Below are 18,708 nucleotides of genomic sequence, written 5' to 3' on the forward strand. Positions count from 1 at the left end.
ACAGTGGCCAGAGGGGCTCGCACTGCCTGTTGCTCTGCAGGTATTTGTGGGGAGGCTCTCCTGTGAGATGAGGCCGTGCCAGGAGTCAGGAAGTAAGTGGCGAGAGCCTGGTCCTTGCTAATGTGTTGGAGTCCATTTGCTTTCATGTCAAAGGAGCTGTCAGTCAAAGGAGCTGTCAGTCACTCATGTCAGAGGAGCTGTCAGTCACTCATGTCAGAGGAGCTGTCAGACACTTATGTCAAAGGACTTTCACTCAAAGGAGCTGTCTGCGGCAGCCACAGGAAGATCAGTGCATCACAGTTAGATTGGGTTACAGAGCTTGGTAGCTCCATTTGTCTTCCCCTAGGACCTTGATATTGGCTTCTAGACCATAAGTTTCTGTCCTAGGAACTGGCAGACCAGAGTGGCAGGTCCTATCACAAGTAGGCTGTGAGCACCACAGGTGTCACTTAGCCCAAAGTTCAGTCTTCTTGCCTCATAGATGCAGAGGCAACCGTGGGCCAAGATACATAGCAGAATTCTCACAGAGTGGGGTCTTACATCCATATACCTTCAGACACACACACACACACACACACACACACACACACACACACACACACACACACACACGCACGCATGCACACACACACACACATCCAGCAGAACTGCACTGTAGTGCTGTATTCCAAGCTGTGTCAGGCTGGTTCCTGCAGAATCTATGCAGAGGGACATTACCTTCATGTTTCTGGAATCTTCAGAGTGAGGCTTAATTTTATGAGTCAACTTGACTGGGTCTTGAGTTGCCCAGATATTCGGTGTAAGGGTAATTTTTTGGGTAGCTTTAACAATTCTGTATGACTTTTAAGATTATATCTTTGTGAAAATGTCATTAGAATTTTGGTTGAGATTTCATTGAATCTGCAGGTCACTTTGGGTGATGTGGCCACTGTTGGGGCCAAGTTTATACTTGAATGACTTGTGTTCTCTCCTCTCGCATTAAATAGAACTTGGCCCCCTGCCCCAACTCAGGCACAACTCTCTCATTCTGTCTCTCTGTCCTCTTTGTGTAGTTTGTTATTCTCTCTGTTTCTGTCCTTTCCTCCCCTCTCTCATTCTCCCTGCTCCCCCCAATAGCCTTTCTGCTCACCTACAATATTTACCTGGTCCTTCTGGTCTAGTCAATCCTAGCCTTGGGTTGTCTGACACACATACTTTGGCTATAGGATCTGCTATGATAACCATTCGTTTATACATAGCCATCAGCCATGGGGAAGATGGCAACTTCTGTGTCTCTCCCAACTCCAGGGGAACTGAGGCAGGATGAGGAGTGTGTCTCCCAAGGTAGAATTCTCTCCTACCCCAGATAATTAAATAAGGCAGCAGGCACAGCCCTCCCTTTCTCATCTCTTGTCTCTCGCCCCATCTGTCCCTTCTGTGGTTGTGTGGAGGCAGGAGGAATAGTCTTGAAATAGATCAGTATTCTAAGCTCTAAGAAGAAGTGACACTGAGATTAAAGATCGAGAAGGCAGAGGGAGACGCTAGCCTCTGGAGAAGGAGTGTCTCCCGCCGCGTCCCGAGGGCACCCTTGTGTGTCATCATAGGTGGTGGCAGGAGTGGACTGCTGACTCACCAATGAAAAGTCTCATTATGGTTAGCATGAGCGGCAGATAAATCCCAGAATTGGTTTTATTTTAGCACTTAGTGGAGTAAGGAGACTCTGACGTGATGATGAGATGCAGGGGTCTAGAGGTCATGTGGTCCCGTTATTGGGCATCATGAACCAGGTGATGAAAACTGTGAGGCTTCATTAGTAACACCACTTCATGAAGGTTGTTAAAGGGTTAAAAAAAAACACAAAACACAAATGCCCAGGTCTTATAGTAAAGCACGGCTCAGCAAATATCAGCTGATGGCATCTGTCCTCAGTGACACCAGAACAGATGATATGGACTTCCTTCATTTCTAGTGATGTGTGGCGGATCACGGAGTTGTGTGGGTATGCTAAACATACAAACACACTGTTCTGCACAGTAACTTTCTGGTCATTATTTGCAGTTAGAAAAAAAAGAATATATGTGTTATGAATAGAGAAAGAGGGAGAGGAAATAATGTGATGATTGTTGGGGGCCTGGGCTGGGATGGCAGCTTCCTTCCCTCCTCTCCAAGGCCTCTGGCAGAGAAGATTCCTAGGCCTTCTGCACATGGGGAAAGAGGCCCTACTTCTTGGGAGCTACATCTCTTTTGGGGTGTCTTAGTTACCGTCCTATCCCTGTGATGAAACAACATGAGGAGTCAGCTTATACAAGGAAGCATTTAATGGGGGCCTTGCTTACAGTTTCAGAAGGCGAGTCCATGACCAACATGGCAGGGAGCACGGCAGCAGACAGACAGACATGGATGGTGCTGGGTCAGTGTCTGCGAGCTACATCCAAACAAGCTGGACACAGAGAGGGAGAGGGCGGGAGAGGGGGAGGAGGGGAGAGGGAGAGAGAGTTGGGGGGGTGGAGAGGGGAGAAGCCAACAAGGCCACACCTCCTAATCCTTCCCAAATAGTTTTACCAAACATTGAACTATATGTGCCTGTAGGGGCCATTCTCATTCAGAGCACCACACAGTGTTATCGGGGGGGGGGGGGGGCGGGGGGCGCATTTGGGGCTTTTAGATTCCGTTTGCGTAAGTGTGTGGGTGTTCGTGTATGTCTTGTTGGCCGCTGTGTATGCCAGGCTGTCTGCCCCAGGGCTTCTCCTGCCTCTGCCTACGGCTCACCGTCTGTGTGCTGGGATTCAGACAACACGGCTGCACCCTGCTTTGCGTGGGTTTTAGGGGTCTGAGCTCTGGTCCTTGTGCTTGAACAGTGAGTGGTTACTGCTTCGAGCCTCATCCTCAGGGCCCCCTTTTTATAACTCAGACTGGGTCTTATGTGGCCAAACTGGCCCGATGTGCTGTGTGGCCCGAACGCTGAGGTCCCAGTGTTCCTGTCTTATCTCCCTAAGTGCTGGGCCGCTGGTGCACGCTCTCTCTTCTGGCTTCTTTTGTTTTTGAGACAGGGTCTTGCTATATAGTCCTGGCTGTCCAATCTTCCCGCTTGGCCTCCTCACTGCTAGGATGACAAGCACATGTCACCTTTGCCCTCCTCTTCTTCTGTTTGTGCACATGTCCACTTGTCCTGGCAGTTTCTTGTGTTCAGAGACCACGTCCCAGTGCTTGGTGCTTACAGGGCAGGTAAGAGGCACTTGCACAAACATGGGCAAGATGGAGGGAGGAGCTGGCTGTCAGTTTTCAGTAGAAGCTACTTTGTGAGAGCAGTCGGCCTACGCCTTCACTTCTTGAACGTTGTATTTATGTTCCTGTCAAGTAGATCCAACTAGGCCACCAGTGTGTCGGTGTGGCCCAGTGGGTAAAGGTGCTTGCCCACAAACCTGGCAACCTGAGTTTGACCCCCCCCAGACCCGTGTTAAGGAAGAAGGAGCAAACAGACCCTATAACATTGTCCTCTGACCTCTTGTGGTACTCCATAGCACAAGTGCCCATACACGCATCGAGCACACAACAACAACAACAATAATAATGGGATTAATAGTGATATTAATAATAACACATCAAGCTGTTCTCAGGGAGGATGACCCCTCCCCATGATCTTGACTCAGTGTGGCCTTTGGCTCCTTTCTTCCCTGCCTTTGTGCTAAAGCATCCTCTGTCATTGGTGGGCTTTAAAATTTTTATTTTATTAAATGTAATAATTGCAAGCCTGCCAAATCAAGAAATAAACTCATCTGCGGAAGGCAGAGTAGCCTGTCCATGCAGACAGGAAGAGTGGTGACCTACATTGTGAGTGAATTATAAATGCTGTCCTAGGGGCTGAGGGATGGCTCAGTTGGTAAAGGGCGTTCTGCAAGCATGAGGACCTTCATTTTGATCTATACTACCCATGTGCATGGCTGGGCGCTCCAGTAGTGGGAGAGGCCAAAAGAGGTAGATGCCTGGTACTCAGTGGCCCACACAACAGCCGGTGAGCTCCATGTGCAGTAAGAGACCCCATCTCAGAGATTAGATAGAGAGCTGTCATGGAAGACACCTGCCATCAAGCTCCGGCCTCTACATGCACACGTGTGTGTTCAGCCACGCAAACAGTTTATACACACGGAATGCACTTGATTTGTATTATTGGTGTGCTTCCAGGGGGCGGGAAATTAGGGACTGAGAGTGTGTCATAGAAACTCAGTGATGTGCATATTCTAGCACAAATTAACCTCCCAGTTGGAAAGGCCATTGTTTCATCACACACACACACACACACACACACACACACACACAAACACACACCTCTTTCTCACACTCACACACACACATACACACACACACCTCTTTCTCACACTCACACACATACTCACAACTGATATGTTCGCACTCACTCATACACACACTGTCTCACACACTCATACACACACGAACACACACACACGAACACACACACACACACACACCATACCTCTTCCAATTTACAACAGGAAGAGTATGTATTTATTTCTTTTAGGATGTGAGGTAAGTGGAAATATATACAGAGGCTAAGACTCAGATTTTATCTGTTCAATTTAAATTATTGAGATCACAAGAGGGACACTTGATTTACTGAGCACAAAGGATATTGACAACTCTTGATTTTCAGAATGTTAGAACTGTGAGGACATGACTAAGCCTGCGCGTGTGGAGCTCCTTACATCTGGCTCCTGAGTGAGAGGGAGGGGCTGGCCGCTGACGTGCAGCTCTGTGGCTGCAGGACTAAGTCAGAAGAGGCTGTGTGGTGTGTGGTGTGAGGCTCTGGCTGGTCTCCACAGCAGTCTCGGGGGGGGGGGGCGGGGGAGCTAGCCACTGCCCTCAGGAGGCTTCTCCCCTGTGTGTCCTGTGAGGTGATGCGCTGCCCACTTCCCTTGCTTTCACAGAAAAGCCTTCTTGAATGGCCAGGGCTAGTCAGGGTCAGGAAAGCTGGTTTGTGTCTTTGGGCCAAGAGAACAAGGCTGAGGTGCTGTGTGGAGCCCAGAAGAAGCTGCTCTTGGCTTTTCTCCTGCTTGTATGATGAATATGCTTCCAGAAGGATGAAAAATTAGGCCTTGACTCTGTCTCAGAGGAACTCACTGGTCTCCTGAAGGTTCTTGGGTTGGTGGCTTAATGCATTCCCCCCCCCCCCCGCCCCCTCGCCCCCAGGATACAGTGACCATGGTCGGTGTTTACATTGAGAATTTTCAGTTCCAAAGCTTGGTTCTCCCTGTTCCTCCTGGGGACACGGTTCTGTCTGAGAGGCTGTTCCCATAAGCATTAGGACTGTTGAAATTATTCATGTCGGCTAAAGCCTTGTCTCATGTGCTGGTTCTCTCTCTCTCTCTTTCTTTTTTTTTTTTTTTAAACAGACACTAATTTTGTGTTGGGGAATGCCCAGATAGTGGACTGGCCGATTGTGTATAGCAACGATGGATTCTGCAAGTTGTCTGGCTATCACCGGGCGGAAGTGATGCAAAAAAGCAGCACCTGCAGGTACTGAGTGTGCTCCGCTGGGAGGGCCGAGGGCTGCCTCTGGGCTAAAGGAAGATTGCCTTGACCTGACTCTGTGTCTTGTGCCTTTTTATTGCTGTGACTCCTGTCATGTGTGCATATGCCGAGGAAAGCAGTGGGGATGTACAGCATGGTCCCTACAACGGACAGATCAGCAGTCAGCAAGATGGGGAAGAAAAGCCGAAAAATCTGTATGATGAGGAACCAAAAGGTTAAGACAGAATTTAATGTGAAAGTTAGAAGATTAAACAGAAGCTTAAAGATTAATCAATAAGACCAAAACAGTCATGTAGCGCAGGATGACCCCACACTTCTGAGGCACCTGCCTCAGACTCCCAAGTGCTGGGATCACAGGCGTGTGCCGGCGCACACTGCTCATGCAGGTCTGGGATCTGAACCCGGGCACTCCACCAGCTGAGCTACATCTCCAGCGCAAAGCTGTAAAACATCACGAACATTTTATAGAGGATGATTACACTGTAAGGCCTTGTTCGTAGAGCTTTTCCTTAGCCAGAATTCTCTTGAGGAGAAGCAACACTGCCACTTGTTCTGCCACGCAGCCCAGCTGTGTACATTACCCCCAGAGCCCTTGTTTGGGCCTGGATGCAAGGCAGGTCCTCTGCAGCCACGGCTGGATCTTAGCTCAGCCTGGAGTGTGGAGACACCTCAGCGTGCTGACTTGTGTTCCATGTGTTAAATCAGCCACATAACTGTTGGCAAACAGTGTTAAATGTCCAGACGATATTTGAATGTTGTTAAATTCTAGACCATTGAGCCTGACAAATGGACAGTTTAGGACTTTTCTTGCTTCTTATAGACCTGGCAATTATGTCTCTAGTGCACATGTCTCCTGTGTTCTCTGTGTGCTGTTTTCCACTGAGCACCCATCCCTATCTGTCCGTCTGTCTCCATCTGCAGATTCACAGCTGACATGCCCCATGCATGACCAGAGCAGTGTTTCCCCACAGAGGAGTGGCTGTGTGTACCTCTGGGACCACAGAGACATTCCTTTGATGATTTCGCCAACCTTTCTTTTATACAATTCTAAACAATTTATTCCACGGTAACACATGAGCATCCCACCTGTGCCCCCTGGACCCCTGATTGCTCAGGCCTTTCCCCTTTCTTATTCCATGCACTGCAGACATTTGCATTCTAACGTCCAGGTAAAGGTGATGTTCACCTACTTGTGAGCTACAGCTTGGAGAAGTCTGTGAGCAAATGGGCATAACCCCACACTTCATCTGTGGGGACTCAGATGTGGGGGTTCTGTTTGCCTGTGAAGAAGATGCAGCTGTGGGTACCAGCGCGTCCCTTAAATGAAGGTCACTGGTCTAGAAAAATGACTCAGAGGGAGTGGGAAGGGAGGGAGGAGGGTGGTGGGGGAGGAGTGGAGAGCACAGGAAGAGAAGCCATCTTGTTCCCAGGCTGTGATGACTAAGATCCATTCTTCTTTGTAGAGATATGTCCAACTCCTTTTGTGTTTTCCTGGCATCTTGGTTGTAAGTGCAGCCCCAAAGCCAAGCGCTCCCTGAGCCTCTACAAGGACACCCACACATCAGTCGTCACACCTCTCAGTTGCTAGAAGGAACATAAAGTGACAAAGTGACAGCAGACTCAGAGAGTCAGCACCCAAGACTCTTTCCTTACAGAGTGCTAGGACTGGGAAGTGTGGCGTGAGCCCTCTGCTCTGCTCCAGCTGCCCGTACAGTGCTGGACTCGGTCAGAAATTGTACATGGTAGTACAATTTTTAAGATTTCTCTAAAATCCTATGATTCTATGAGTCAAGTTTTGAAGAAAATTCTAGAACACCTTCAGCACACAGCATTAGATGCTAGGAAATGCATGATTTGAGCCCACACCCCCATTTCTATATAGCCTTAGGCTGTGGGCAGGTCCCTACAGTCTCCCCTTCTTGCCTGAGTGCCTGGGGTTTGTGAGGGATGCTTGTGGGGCCTTGGGTGGTGTTGTCAGAGAGCGTGACTTTCCTGGCTGTCTCCCCTGGTTCATCCTGCCTAGCTGAGGGTTTCTTCTGCCCCTGGAAGGATGAGCTGTGGTGACGAGGCTCGATGCAGAGCTCAGGAAAGTGGGGCGGTCCTGGTGTCTTTCCTGCCTCTGCTGAGCGCCAGGGCTCGTAGGCAGCACCCTGACTCTCCTGAGACTGTCTCTGGTCCTTTGCCTGCTGTGTGTTTACTTCCTTGGGCTGCTTTTCTCCAAAATTGAGCAGCAGGAGGATGTATTATTAAAGGCTTGTAGGATTTTATTCTCTCACTGTTTTAGAGCCAGTGCTGTTGTCTTTTTCAGAGTGAGGAGGCAGGAAAAAGCTGCAGACAGCAGCAGAGTCCTCTGTCCTTCCTTCCTTAGTTAGCTGCATCTTCCTGCTAGCGCATCAAGTTGTACCCCATTTCTTATTCTCCCCTCTACTGCTCCCTCTCCTTCTCCCCGCCTCTCTCTCGTCTCATTAGGAATTAAAAGGAAAAAAAATCTCTGCTTCAGGTTTACCCAGGCATCTTTCCCAGAAGTCTCTGGAGTTGTGTTTGTTTCTAAGATGTACTCTGACTTTATTTCTCCTTTGCTTAAAGCCCTCCTATGCCCTCCAGTTGGTTACAGGCTAAAGTTTATTACCTCCAGGCTGAGAATGCTATAGCCTCTTCTGGCATCTCTGTGTGTCTATTGCAGCATCTTCCTCCCCTGTCTGTAGTCCAGTCATGTGGCTCTGATACACACCCAGGTTCTGGAATGACCTCTGACTTTTTTTAAGAGGCACACACTTACTTGCCTGGCACACTCTCTTCCCTGCGTTTCCCAGCTCATTTTCCAACTCTGAGACCTCACTTGTCCTTACTTCCCAGAAGCCTTCCCCAACCAAGCTGAGTGCCCACCCTGGTGCTCTGTGGGATGCCCTGGTGCTCCGTTGGCCCTCCCTTGTGCTCCGTGGCCCGCCCTGGTGCTCTGTGGCCCTCCCTGGTGCTCCGTGGCCCACCTTGGTGCTCTGTGGCCCTCCTTGGTACAATGTGGCCTGCCTTGGTGCTCTGTGGCCCTCCTTGGTACTCTATGGCCCGCCCTGGTGCTCTTTGGTCCACTCTGGTGCTCTGTGGTCCTCATTCTTGGGCTTCCAGATCTATTGGTTTTTCATGTATGTCTATCATTAGAGGCTTAGTTTTTAGGGGCAGATATGGAAAAATGGAGGCTTTAAAAAAACAGTTAAATCAATGAATCTTAAAGTCAGTTAATGTTTTCACTGTGTGTATGTAGGTTTATATGCACATGTGTGTTCATGGGTGTATATCAATGAATGTGTTTATGTATGTGTGTGTATTCACATGTGTATGTGTGTTCAGTGCTGGATGTGGAACATGTGTTTGCAGATGAATAAATACTTTTGACTTGCTAATGAGATTTTTTTGTTGACTTTCAGTTTTATGTATGGAGAGCTGACAGATAAGGACACGATTGAGAAGGTGCGCCAAACCTTTGAGAACTACGAGATGAACTCCTTTGAAATTCTGATGTACAAGAAGAACAGTGAGTATCAGCTGCCCTGGGCTCCACCCTCTGTGCTTAGGGTGGTGAGGCTGTTGCCACCGCCTCTGGGACTGTGGCTGGCTGTTTTCTTTCCCCTCATCTAGTTACTAGAAGCTATTGTGTGTCACTAACCAAGGAAGACTCCATCTGTTTTTCTGTCTAGAATTAGTGTTTTTCCTATCAGCTCATTTATGCATTGCTTGGGGAAAGGCAGCAGGGAGGAGCCCTGTTCTATCTGTCTTTGCACCCACCTCCCATAGCACCTAGCTAGCGAGAGACTCCCAAAGCTGCCCAGCTACGACCCAAGGAGACAGTATTGACAGCACAGCATTGTGCCTTCGCGTATCTTGGCCGCAGTTACTTTTACCAAGTATATAATGAGTCCATAGCCATGCAGATACAGACCTTGCTTTCTCTTAGGTGGCTTCTTGTTGGACACATGTGAGCTATCCTAGGACATGAGGAAGGTGGAGCCCGTGGCCACAGCAAGGTTCCTCCATTTTGTTTTGGGGGGGGGGATGGTTGTGTTACAGATCAAACCATGTATGCTGGGCAGGTCTTCTGCTGCCTGAGCTGCACCTCAGGCCCCAGGTCTACCTTTTTATATAATTCTGCTCTCTGATTGAGGAAGACACATGATGCCATCTACTGGTCTGTCTCCACACCTGTGTACACATACATGTACCCGCACACAGTCATGCACATAGATGCAAACATGCACACAAACATGCACATCACACACACACACACACACACACACACACACACACACACGTACATGGGTCAGTGAAGAATACTGCTTTTTACAGGATTGATAGGCAGGTTGTTGATTCAGCGAACATTTCTGGAGCACCCCGGTGGGCATGAGGGTATGTGTTACTGAGTGGTGTCCTGGGCTCAGAGACTGTCAGTTTGCTCTGAAAGGCAAAGGCCGTGTGCTGGTTTCATCTGGAAGAAGCTAGACTTTTCCTGTCTGTCTGGAATGCCGAAGGACTGTTTGCTGGGCGGTAATGCAGATGTTGACTGAAGAATGAGCAGCACGGTTCCTGTAGCCTGTCTTCAGGGGCTGTTACATCACGGTAGCTTACCAGTAGTCTCCTTTCTACCCCACTGTCAGCTGTAGGAAGAATGAGGCGATGGAGTGTGAGGGCTCTATGCTGGTCAGCTCTAAGCCACAGCTCTTACCAGGAGCATGCTCACAGCAGCCTTCTCATGGAGAATTCATGGGCTGCACATGTGCTCTGAGCTAATAGAGTGAGGGTGTGGTTTCCCACAGGGAGCCTTTGTGTACTGAACAGTGTGACTTGCCCCGTGGCACAGACCGCTGACTGGTAGGTGTGTCACATAAAGAATGCTTTGCTTTTGTGTTCTGCTTAAGAGTTTTAAAGCCTCATTAGACTATGCGCTCTACTCGCCCAAATTCAACTACACATTTGGAACAAAAGAAAAGAGAAGGAAACATAGCTTAAATTGCTAAGGTGATTTCACTTTTTATTCCTTTTGGTGGGCACAGGCCCCAGAGGGAGGAAAGATGAAAGAGAGGACTCCTTGCTTTCAGAAGCTGAGGCCCTGCACAGTGAGTCCGGCACTGTACTTATATTGGGAATTTTGAGCTTTAGGAAAGTTCAGCCGTGCACAGGGGCCAGCTGAGCCATACGCGGGCTAATCCCACATAAAACACACAAGGCATGAACTGAGGACTCAATAGAAATAATGCTGAATTTCTCGTAGGAGCCTGACTTCCATCTCCCAGCTGCTTCCAAATCTTACTCTCTCCTGAAGTCTTGGAAACTCTGGTTTGTTGAACCTGGGAATCACATAGGTGGGTCTCTTCACCGTGATTGAGGAGGTTGGTGAAGGACCTCTTCCTACAGGCGTGATGGATAGATGAGAGTTAGGCAGAGACCACAGCTGTCACAATGCAGGTGAGAGACACAAAGCAACGCTTCTCTGTTTGACCTGTGCAGGAACTCGCCTGTGAATAGCAAGGTGTACATCTGCGCAGTGAGTCTGGGGAAGGTGTGATGTTTGCGCTCAGCTGTTGGCCACACCAGTGGGCCACACAGCACATTCTCAGTAGCCAAGAAAAGCAGCAGCTCAGGAAGACTGGCTTCTGCACCTGTCATAGCTGTGTTCCTGGCACCTATTGTCGGATCTCACACACACGTGTAGTGCTCCAGCCAAACTCATGGAACAGCTGGGAGTGGTGGCGCATGACTGTAACCCCAGCACCTAGAAGACAGAAACGACAGGACTGCAGCGAGTTCAAGGCCAGCCTGTTCTAACGAGTGACACCTAGCTTGGCCTCGGTCTTATGGGACAGCTGCCTCTCTCCACATTTCTCTTTCTGTTTTGTCTTCTGAGTTCCCATCCGAATGGCCCATTACACTTCACTTACAAAATTCTATGGCTTCCGAGCCTAAAGTTACAAAGTCTTGCATATTCCTTCCTCAGACGAGTTGCCAAGGTCTGCGAACGGCAAGGCCAGGCTCCTCAGTTCTCCAGTTCCCTGTATTAGTAATTTCCTCGTTGCTGTGGTCAAATGTCTGACCAGAAGATACCCATGGGGAAAAGGGCTTATTTTGGTTTACAGTTTGAGAGGACACAGTCTGCTACAGAGAGGATGGCATGGTGGCTCCATGGTGTAACATAGGAACAGGATGCAGCGATCACGGCAGCTGGTCGCACTTCGTCCACTGCCAGGAAGCGGAGTGAAAGGCTTTCATAACATCCTCTGTTGATGGGCACGTGGTTTGAGTGTGAAGTGTCCTCCCCAGGCTCACGGCTTGAACATGTGGTTCCCAGCTGGTGGCGCTGTTTGGGAAGGTTGTGGAAGGTTTGGGAGGTGGAGCCTTTATAGAGGAAGTGCATCTCTCAGGGTGAGGCTTTGTAGCCCTGCCCTACTTCCTGTTTCATTTCCTGCTCACTGACTGCTGGCCCCGTGCTTCTGCCACTGTGTTTTCTCTCCATGGTGGGTTGTATCCTCTCAGAAACCGTGAGACAAAATAAGCCACTTCTCCTTTAAGTTGTTATTGTCCACGCATTTTGTCTCAGCAGCGGGAAGGAAAGTGACACACGGGTGTTTATGAGGCTCCAAGTTTTCCTTCTTGACATTGCACTGAACCAGGTGTGGTGATGGCCTCCTTATCCTCAGCACTCAGGAGGCTGAGGTATGAGGACTGAGTTTGAGGCTAGCCTGAGCTACACATTGAGACAATGTCTCAAAAAAAAAAAAAAAAAAAATCAAGACCAAACCAAACCTAAACCCAGGAAAACAAAACAGGACTAAGTGAGGTAAATGTCCACAGGCAAATGTCCTGTTGGCACTGTTCCCTAGATGGTGACGATGGCTGTGTCAAAGACACACCTCCCTGAGATGTTTGCCAGGTGGCAGTCCACTGTGCAGCCGAGCTGCAGAGTGGCTGACTCACTGCACCTCGTGAGCACTGAATACTTTAATGCCCAAATGATCAAACTGCCCGTAGTAAAAGTTTCCATCTATCCACTGTGTTAGCACCAGTGAAATTGAATTATTTTTCTTCCTACCCATTAAAAAAAAATCACCTTTTTAATATCACATGTTCAGATTCTAGGCCTTTCTATTCTATTTAGCTCTAGTGATTTTCCTACTGGTATTTATGAGCCTCTTTATACTTTTGAACATGTATGTGTGTGTATTCTTGCTTGTGTCATGTGTATAGGTGTAGTGTGCACAAGCATGTGGCAGTCAGAAGTTGATATTTGGTGTCTCCCTTGACCCCACTTTGTTCACTGAGGTAGTCCCTGTGAGGGAGGAGCTCACACATGCTGGTCCGCTTGCTGGGGGGATATGCCATCTCTGTCTCATGAGTGGGTTAAAGTGTTTCATGTGGGTTCGGGGACCCAAATTCTAATTCTCACACTCGCCCGGCAAGCTTGTTACCCGCTGAGCCATCCGTCTCCCTAGCCACACTGACAAGCTCCTCAGTGTTGAGACTTTCTTCTACTTCTCACTCTCGAGCGTTATGCTGGCCTATTAGTTTTCTCATGTTTCAGACAAGAAGATCAAGAAACCTCACCTCCGAGCAAAAGCCATGTGACTCTGGTCAGTGTGGCACCACTACCCCCGCCCCCCCCACAACGCATGTGACTTCATGGTTTGGGGTGGCTTGTGGCTGTATCTCTGGGAGCTTGGAGTATCCCTGCAGTTAGAGATGCCCAGGGAAAGGTGCCCTGCAGCAGTGTGGCTCTGTCAGGGCTTGTAGAAGGAGCTGCTGGCCAAGTAGCTATTGATTCTGCAGGCGGCTCAGTCCTGGCCACAGCTGAGCTGAGACACTCATGTGAAAAATGGCTCCTGCCTTTCAGGAGCAGACCAGGGTGGAGACAAATCTCACTGGTAAAGCATGATATTTTGCCCATTTTTCTATAAAGGAGCTGTTGATGTGTTATGATTATCAATCTTGAATCAAATACACATTGAAAACTATTTTCTTATTAAAATTCTTTTATGTTTGGGGACTTAAAAAAACACACAAACACACCCATAGAATTGAAAAAAAAAAAAAAAGTTTGGAGACAGAGTCTCACTCTGTAACTCCAGAGGGACTGAATCTTACCCCGTAGACGGCTGACCTCGAATTCACCAGAGATCCGCCTACTTCTGACTCGAGAGTGCTGGGTTTAAAGGTGTGTACCACAACATCTGGCAGATGTGAAATTTTTTATGTTAGTGCTTTCCTTCATGTTTCTGAGTTTTATAGGATGATTAGGGGGCTCATTTCCTTACCCAAGAAATAAAAGCACAATTTGGAATATATATATATACATATATACATACACACACATTTGGAATATACACATATATATTTGGTGTACACACACACACACACACACACACACACACACACACACATATATATAATCTGAGCTTACTTTATACATTACTCATTCAGTTGCCATAGTATTGTTTATTAAATTCTTCACTGATTCCTGATTTGAATTTCCTTTTTCTTTTTTTGTTTGTGTGTGTGGACTTGTTTGTGTAAGCTCTTGCACATGTATGAGAATATTCCTGTCTGTGAAGGTGTGTGTGTGTATGTGGGCGTGTGCACCCGCTCACATGTGTGAGTATGAATGCACAGGTGTGTGCATGTGTGAAAGCCAGAGGACAATTTCAGTGTTGCACATAGGAGTCACCTACCTTGTTCTTTGAGACAGGGGGTCTCATTGGCCAAGAGCTTCCTGAGCAGGCTGGCTGGTCAGCGAGCCCTACAAGTCTTCTGGCTTCTGCTTCCCCAGTGCTCCGATGACATGCGTGCCCCACTGTGGTCAACTTCTTTATACGGGTTATAAGGACTGAATTCAGACGCTCTGCTTGTATAGGCTTATCGTCTGAGCGTTCTCTCAGCCCCATGCTTTTCTTTACACATTAGATCCTCACATGTGTGTAGTTGTCTTTGTCTTCTCGGCCTCCTGTAGCACATTTCTGTGTGAGTTGGGTGCAGAACCCAGTGAGTTTGGGCTCCCAAACTCACATCAGAATTAAAGTTCTAGAAGCCGTTTCATCTCATAGCACTGTGAGGTGTTAAGCCGTAGCTCCTCAGAGCCTGGCTCACTACAAGTACTTGGTAAGGGATTATCCTTCCTTCCTTCCTTCTTTTCTTTCTTTCTTTCTTTCTTTCTTTCTTTCTTTCTTTCTTTCTTTCTTTCTTTCTGTTTTTTTGCTTTTGTTTTGTTCTGTTTTGACACAGGGTTTCTCTGTGTAGCCCTGGCTGTCCTGGAACTCACTTTGTAGACCAGGCTGGCCTCGAACTCAGAGCTCCACCTGGCCCTGTCTCCTTGAGGTTACAGGCATTTGCCGCCAGCACCAGGCAAGGATGATTTCGCAAACTGTCCTGCTGGTGCTTAATTGTCGTGGTGGGTGCCCTTGTCATTATCTTCTCTCCCTGAGGCCACGCCTACACCTTTATTTTCTTTATTGGATTCCAATTTATCAAGCTCTCAAGAAAAGCATGAGGCACTCCGACTGAAATTGCCTTTATTTACACGTTAAGCACGAGGGCTGACATCTTCACAGCTGTATTATCTCATCTACGAACAGTGCCACTCTCTGATTGCTTAGGTTTTGCTTTATGGTCTTTAATTATGTGGAGGGCTGAGCGTTGGTTGTTCTAGCTCCTCCTTGCTGTGGTTGAGATAGGCCCTCTCCCCTCAGAGCAGAGTGAGTTTCCTCAGACACCTGGAGATATATTTTCTTTTAAGTCAATCAAAACAGCCTTGGGGATTTCAGTTGTTGGCAGAAGAGGTAGGAAGGAGGGGTCGTTGTTTCTTTTCACTTAATCTTAGGGTTTGCGTGACTTCTTCACAAGTGGGCAGTCGATGTTGGGGGAAGCTAGGTTGGCATGACCAGGGTCGTGAGGATTTAATCCTGGACCCTGGTGGGGGGGGGGCTCCCCACCTCGTGCTCCCTAACAGTCCTGCACTTGTCGTTCATCCAAGTGGAAGTTAACCTCAGGCCAAACGGTCTGTTCCTGGAGCAGGAGGCTCTTTCTAAGTCCAGTTTCTGGACCTATCAGTGTGGCCCAGCGTGATGTGGCTTGGTCTGTTCCGCTGCTACCGAACGTGATCTGATGCACAGAGGCCTGGTTACATACAGCACCTAGGAGGCCCAAGGAAGCCTGCTGGAGGCCCAGACATTTCTCATACATCAAAGCCTGTGTCTTGCCATCTGGCTACCAGAGTTGGGGACTCGCCAAGGCCAGACTAAGAGGTAGGGGGTGTGACTTCCTTACACATGAGGATCAGAGAGAATAGGGGTGTCTGACCTGGAGTTCACCTCCTCTTGACCATCCTTTGCCTGGAATGGACCCCTCTCCACCAACAGCACTGTTGGGTGCTGCCCTCCTGTGCCCGTACATCCATCTTCCTTAGACGTAGGAACCGGGCGTCAAACGCCTGCTTGTCTCTCTGCATGTGCATATCTGGGCTCTGGTATACACTGGCCTGAGTCACGACGGAGTGGTCCTGCTGCACTTCTGGGCGCTGGGGCCTCTGGAGTCCATGTGATCTGCCAGCGGGAAGATCAACCCAAGAGCCGAAGGGTCCCTGACTCCCCTTAGGGCCTCCAGAGACTGCGCAGTAGGACTCAGACCCTAGAAGGCTCATGTTCACCGGAAGCAGCTCTCTCATCGTGTGGGAGCCTGCGTGATGCTAGGTGAAAATGCTTTGCAGTGAGAATAGACGGGGCCTGTGCTGCAGGACTCCTGGGTCTTGAATCTGGAACGTTTCCAGCCGTGAAAGAGTTGATCCGTTTCACTTGCTTTCTCACTGATAGTTTGGGCCGAGTGTCTGGGAAGACACTGCCACAGAACCGATGTCTTTGAAACTCAGTTGTCTCTTTTAGACTATGCAGCTGCCAACTTGCCTCACGGCTCAGGGATGGCTCCCTGGAACAGAGCGTACACTGGGACGGCACGCAGGGTGGTAAGGCCCTGTCCATTATCAGAACCAACTGAGGTGTAGGAATCAGGAGACAGAGATGAAAATGTCACTGCTGTGACTGAGAAAGCTAATCCTGGGGGTGTAGTTTGTATCCGTGGGAAAGGTTTCAGGCCTGCCCGTATAGACTTAGCCACAGGTAGCACCAGAGTATCACAGGCCTCTCTGCCCACCATTTATAAAAGAAATGAGAGGTGTTCTTATCTCCTAAATTACCAATCTATGAGGTAGGCCTTGTCGGGGGTGAGGGAGTGGGAGGGGGTGGAGGGTGTCACACGGAAAAATGTCCCTCCACAGGAAACTGCACACCAGGAAAAGGAGGTTCCTGCCTCCTTAACAGCCCTGGGGACCACCTCCAGATGAACTCTAAAGCAATGTGAACTTTTGATGCCAGCTATCTATTTAGGTAAAAGGGACCAATTAGAAGGAAATGTGTTTAATCAGGGCTATTTATTTCTAGAAACGACAGTGTGCAGAGCTGGGTGGGGAGGGGCACACAGCATACACAGGTGGCTCTGTGGAAATGTGGAGAGTTCATGACGAACCTGAACTACGGGAAAGTGGCAAAGGCTCCCCAACATGGGGCATGTGGTAGCTCTCTGGATCTCAGTGCCATGGGTTCTCACAAGCCTTGGCACTTGGAGTGTAAAGGGCAGGTGGTGCAGCCTTGTCGAGTGTGCCTGAGTCCTGGAGCCCAGCCTTTGGAGCAGTGCAGGGCTGCGCAGACTGAAGCGTGCTAGGAGGATGGAGAGGTGTGGCTCCACATGGGTGTGGCTCCTGGCTCCACGTGGGCGTGGCTCCTCCTCCCATCTGATTTGACCTTAGCTTGATAAAGTAGGAATACTTCCTGAGGTTTCCATTTGAAAAAAGCTGCATGGGGTTTTCTTTGAGCAAAAAGGTGTTTTCCTGGCTGGTTTGCTGTGTGGCCGGCTAGAGTATGGCCAGGTGTGGCTTGGTGAGCATGCCACTGAAGTGGCTTGCTCACTTCAGTGTAGAAGGTTTCAGGTCCCACAGGTTCTGCAGAAGCCTATGAAGGCGTGGTTATAAAAACCCTCTAAAAGACAGAGGATAATTCTAAGGTCACATATATATATATATATTTTTTTGATTTTAAAATGCTATTCTTTTTGTACTATGGATTTCTTTCAAAATGTACTTTTCCTGGGGTGGCATTGTAATCTGTTAGCTTTCTCAGAGCACCTAGAATCTGGCAGTTAAGCTATACACAAGGGAAGAAAATGAACGTTATTCGTGGATGTGTGTTTCGGTAACCAGGATGTAGCGAGGACACACTTCACTTGACCTGTTTCTTGACTGCATTTGCATTTTAGGGTTATTTATACTCACATATGAGGGAATGATCTGTCCAAACCAATAAGCTAGCTATTGTCAAGGTGAGCGACTAACTAATGCCTGTGTGTCCAGAGTCTGATGTGAGTGTGCAGCCCTGGGCCTCTATTTCCACGTCTGAGAATACGATCTCTCTGCGTCTTGTAGACTCTGAGATGCTAAGCACAGTGCTCGGAACACAGGGAGCTGTCAGGTACCCATCCACGAGGTGAAATAGTTACAGGCTCTATTTTGAAAATGCTATTGTTCTAATTTCATTTGTGTGACATAATAACCTGACGAAAGCAACTTAGGGGAAAGAGGGCTTATTTCTGCTTATAACTCCAGGTTACGTCCGTTGTTGTCTGGAAGCCAAGCAGGAACTTCAGACATCTGCTCACGTCACATCCACAGTCAAGAGCAGAGAGGGGTGGACACACGCGTGCATGTTGGCTTACTTGCGTGTATTGAGCTGGAGTCTACTTTGGAACAGCCCGGCGGGACCCATTGCTTAGGTGCCACTCACAGCAGGCTGGGCCGCAGCAGTTAACATAATTAAGACAATCCCCACAGGCGTGCCCACAGGCCAACCCAGAGTAGACACTCCCTCACTGAGACTCTTTTCTCAGGGGATTCTGGGTTGTGTTAAGTCCACAGATGCAACCATCACGGTTGTAAACTATCTCAAATATGAAACATTTGACAGCCGGTTATAAAGTCCTTTCATGCCAGCTGCTGCTTTAGAAAATAGGTCGAGAAGAGCGTACGTGCCGTAGCTTTGCAGCTCATTTGCTTGTGAAGCATACATAGGTTGGAACTTCTCGGTGAGGCGTCCTATGCAAATAGAA

The 18,708-nt window shown here is 48.6% G+C and overlaps 1 protein-coding gene across 1 annotated transcript in view; it reads left to right on the plus strand.

Annotated features, from left to right (window-relative positions):
• Positions 1-18,708, plus strand: part of LOC127191175 (potassium voltage-gated channel subfamily H member 1) — a 129,705-nt gene that overhangs the window by 17,816 nt on the left and 93,181 nt on the right. Inside the window, exons 2-3 of the mRNA XM_051148380.1 lie at positions 5,388-5,511; positions 8,949-9,055. Coding sequence (XP_051004337.1) covers positions 5,388-5,511; positions 8,949-9,055 — 231 coding nt within the window. The remainder of the gene's footprint in view (positions 1-5,387; positions 5,512-8,948; positions 9,056-18,708) is intronic.

The sequence above is a fragment of the Acomys russatus genome, chromosome 6, assembly GCF_903995435.1.
Source record: "Acomys russatus chromosome 6, mAcoRus1.1, whole genome shotgun sequence".
Taxonomy (NCBI): Eukaryota; Metazoa; Chordata; class Mammalia; order Rodentia; family Muridae; genus Acomys; species Acomys russatus.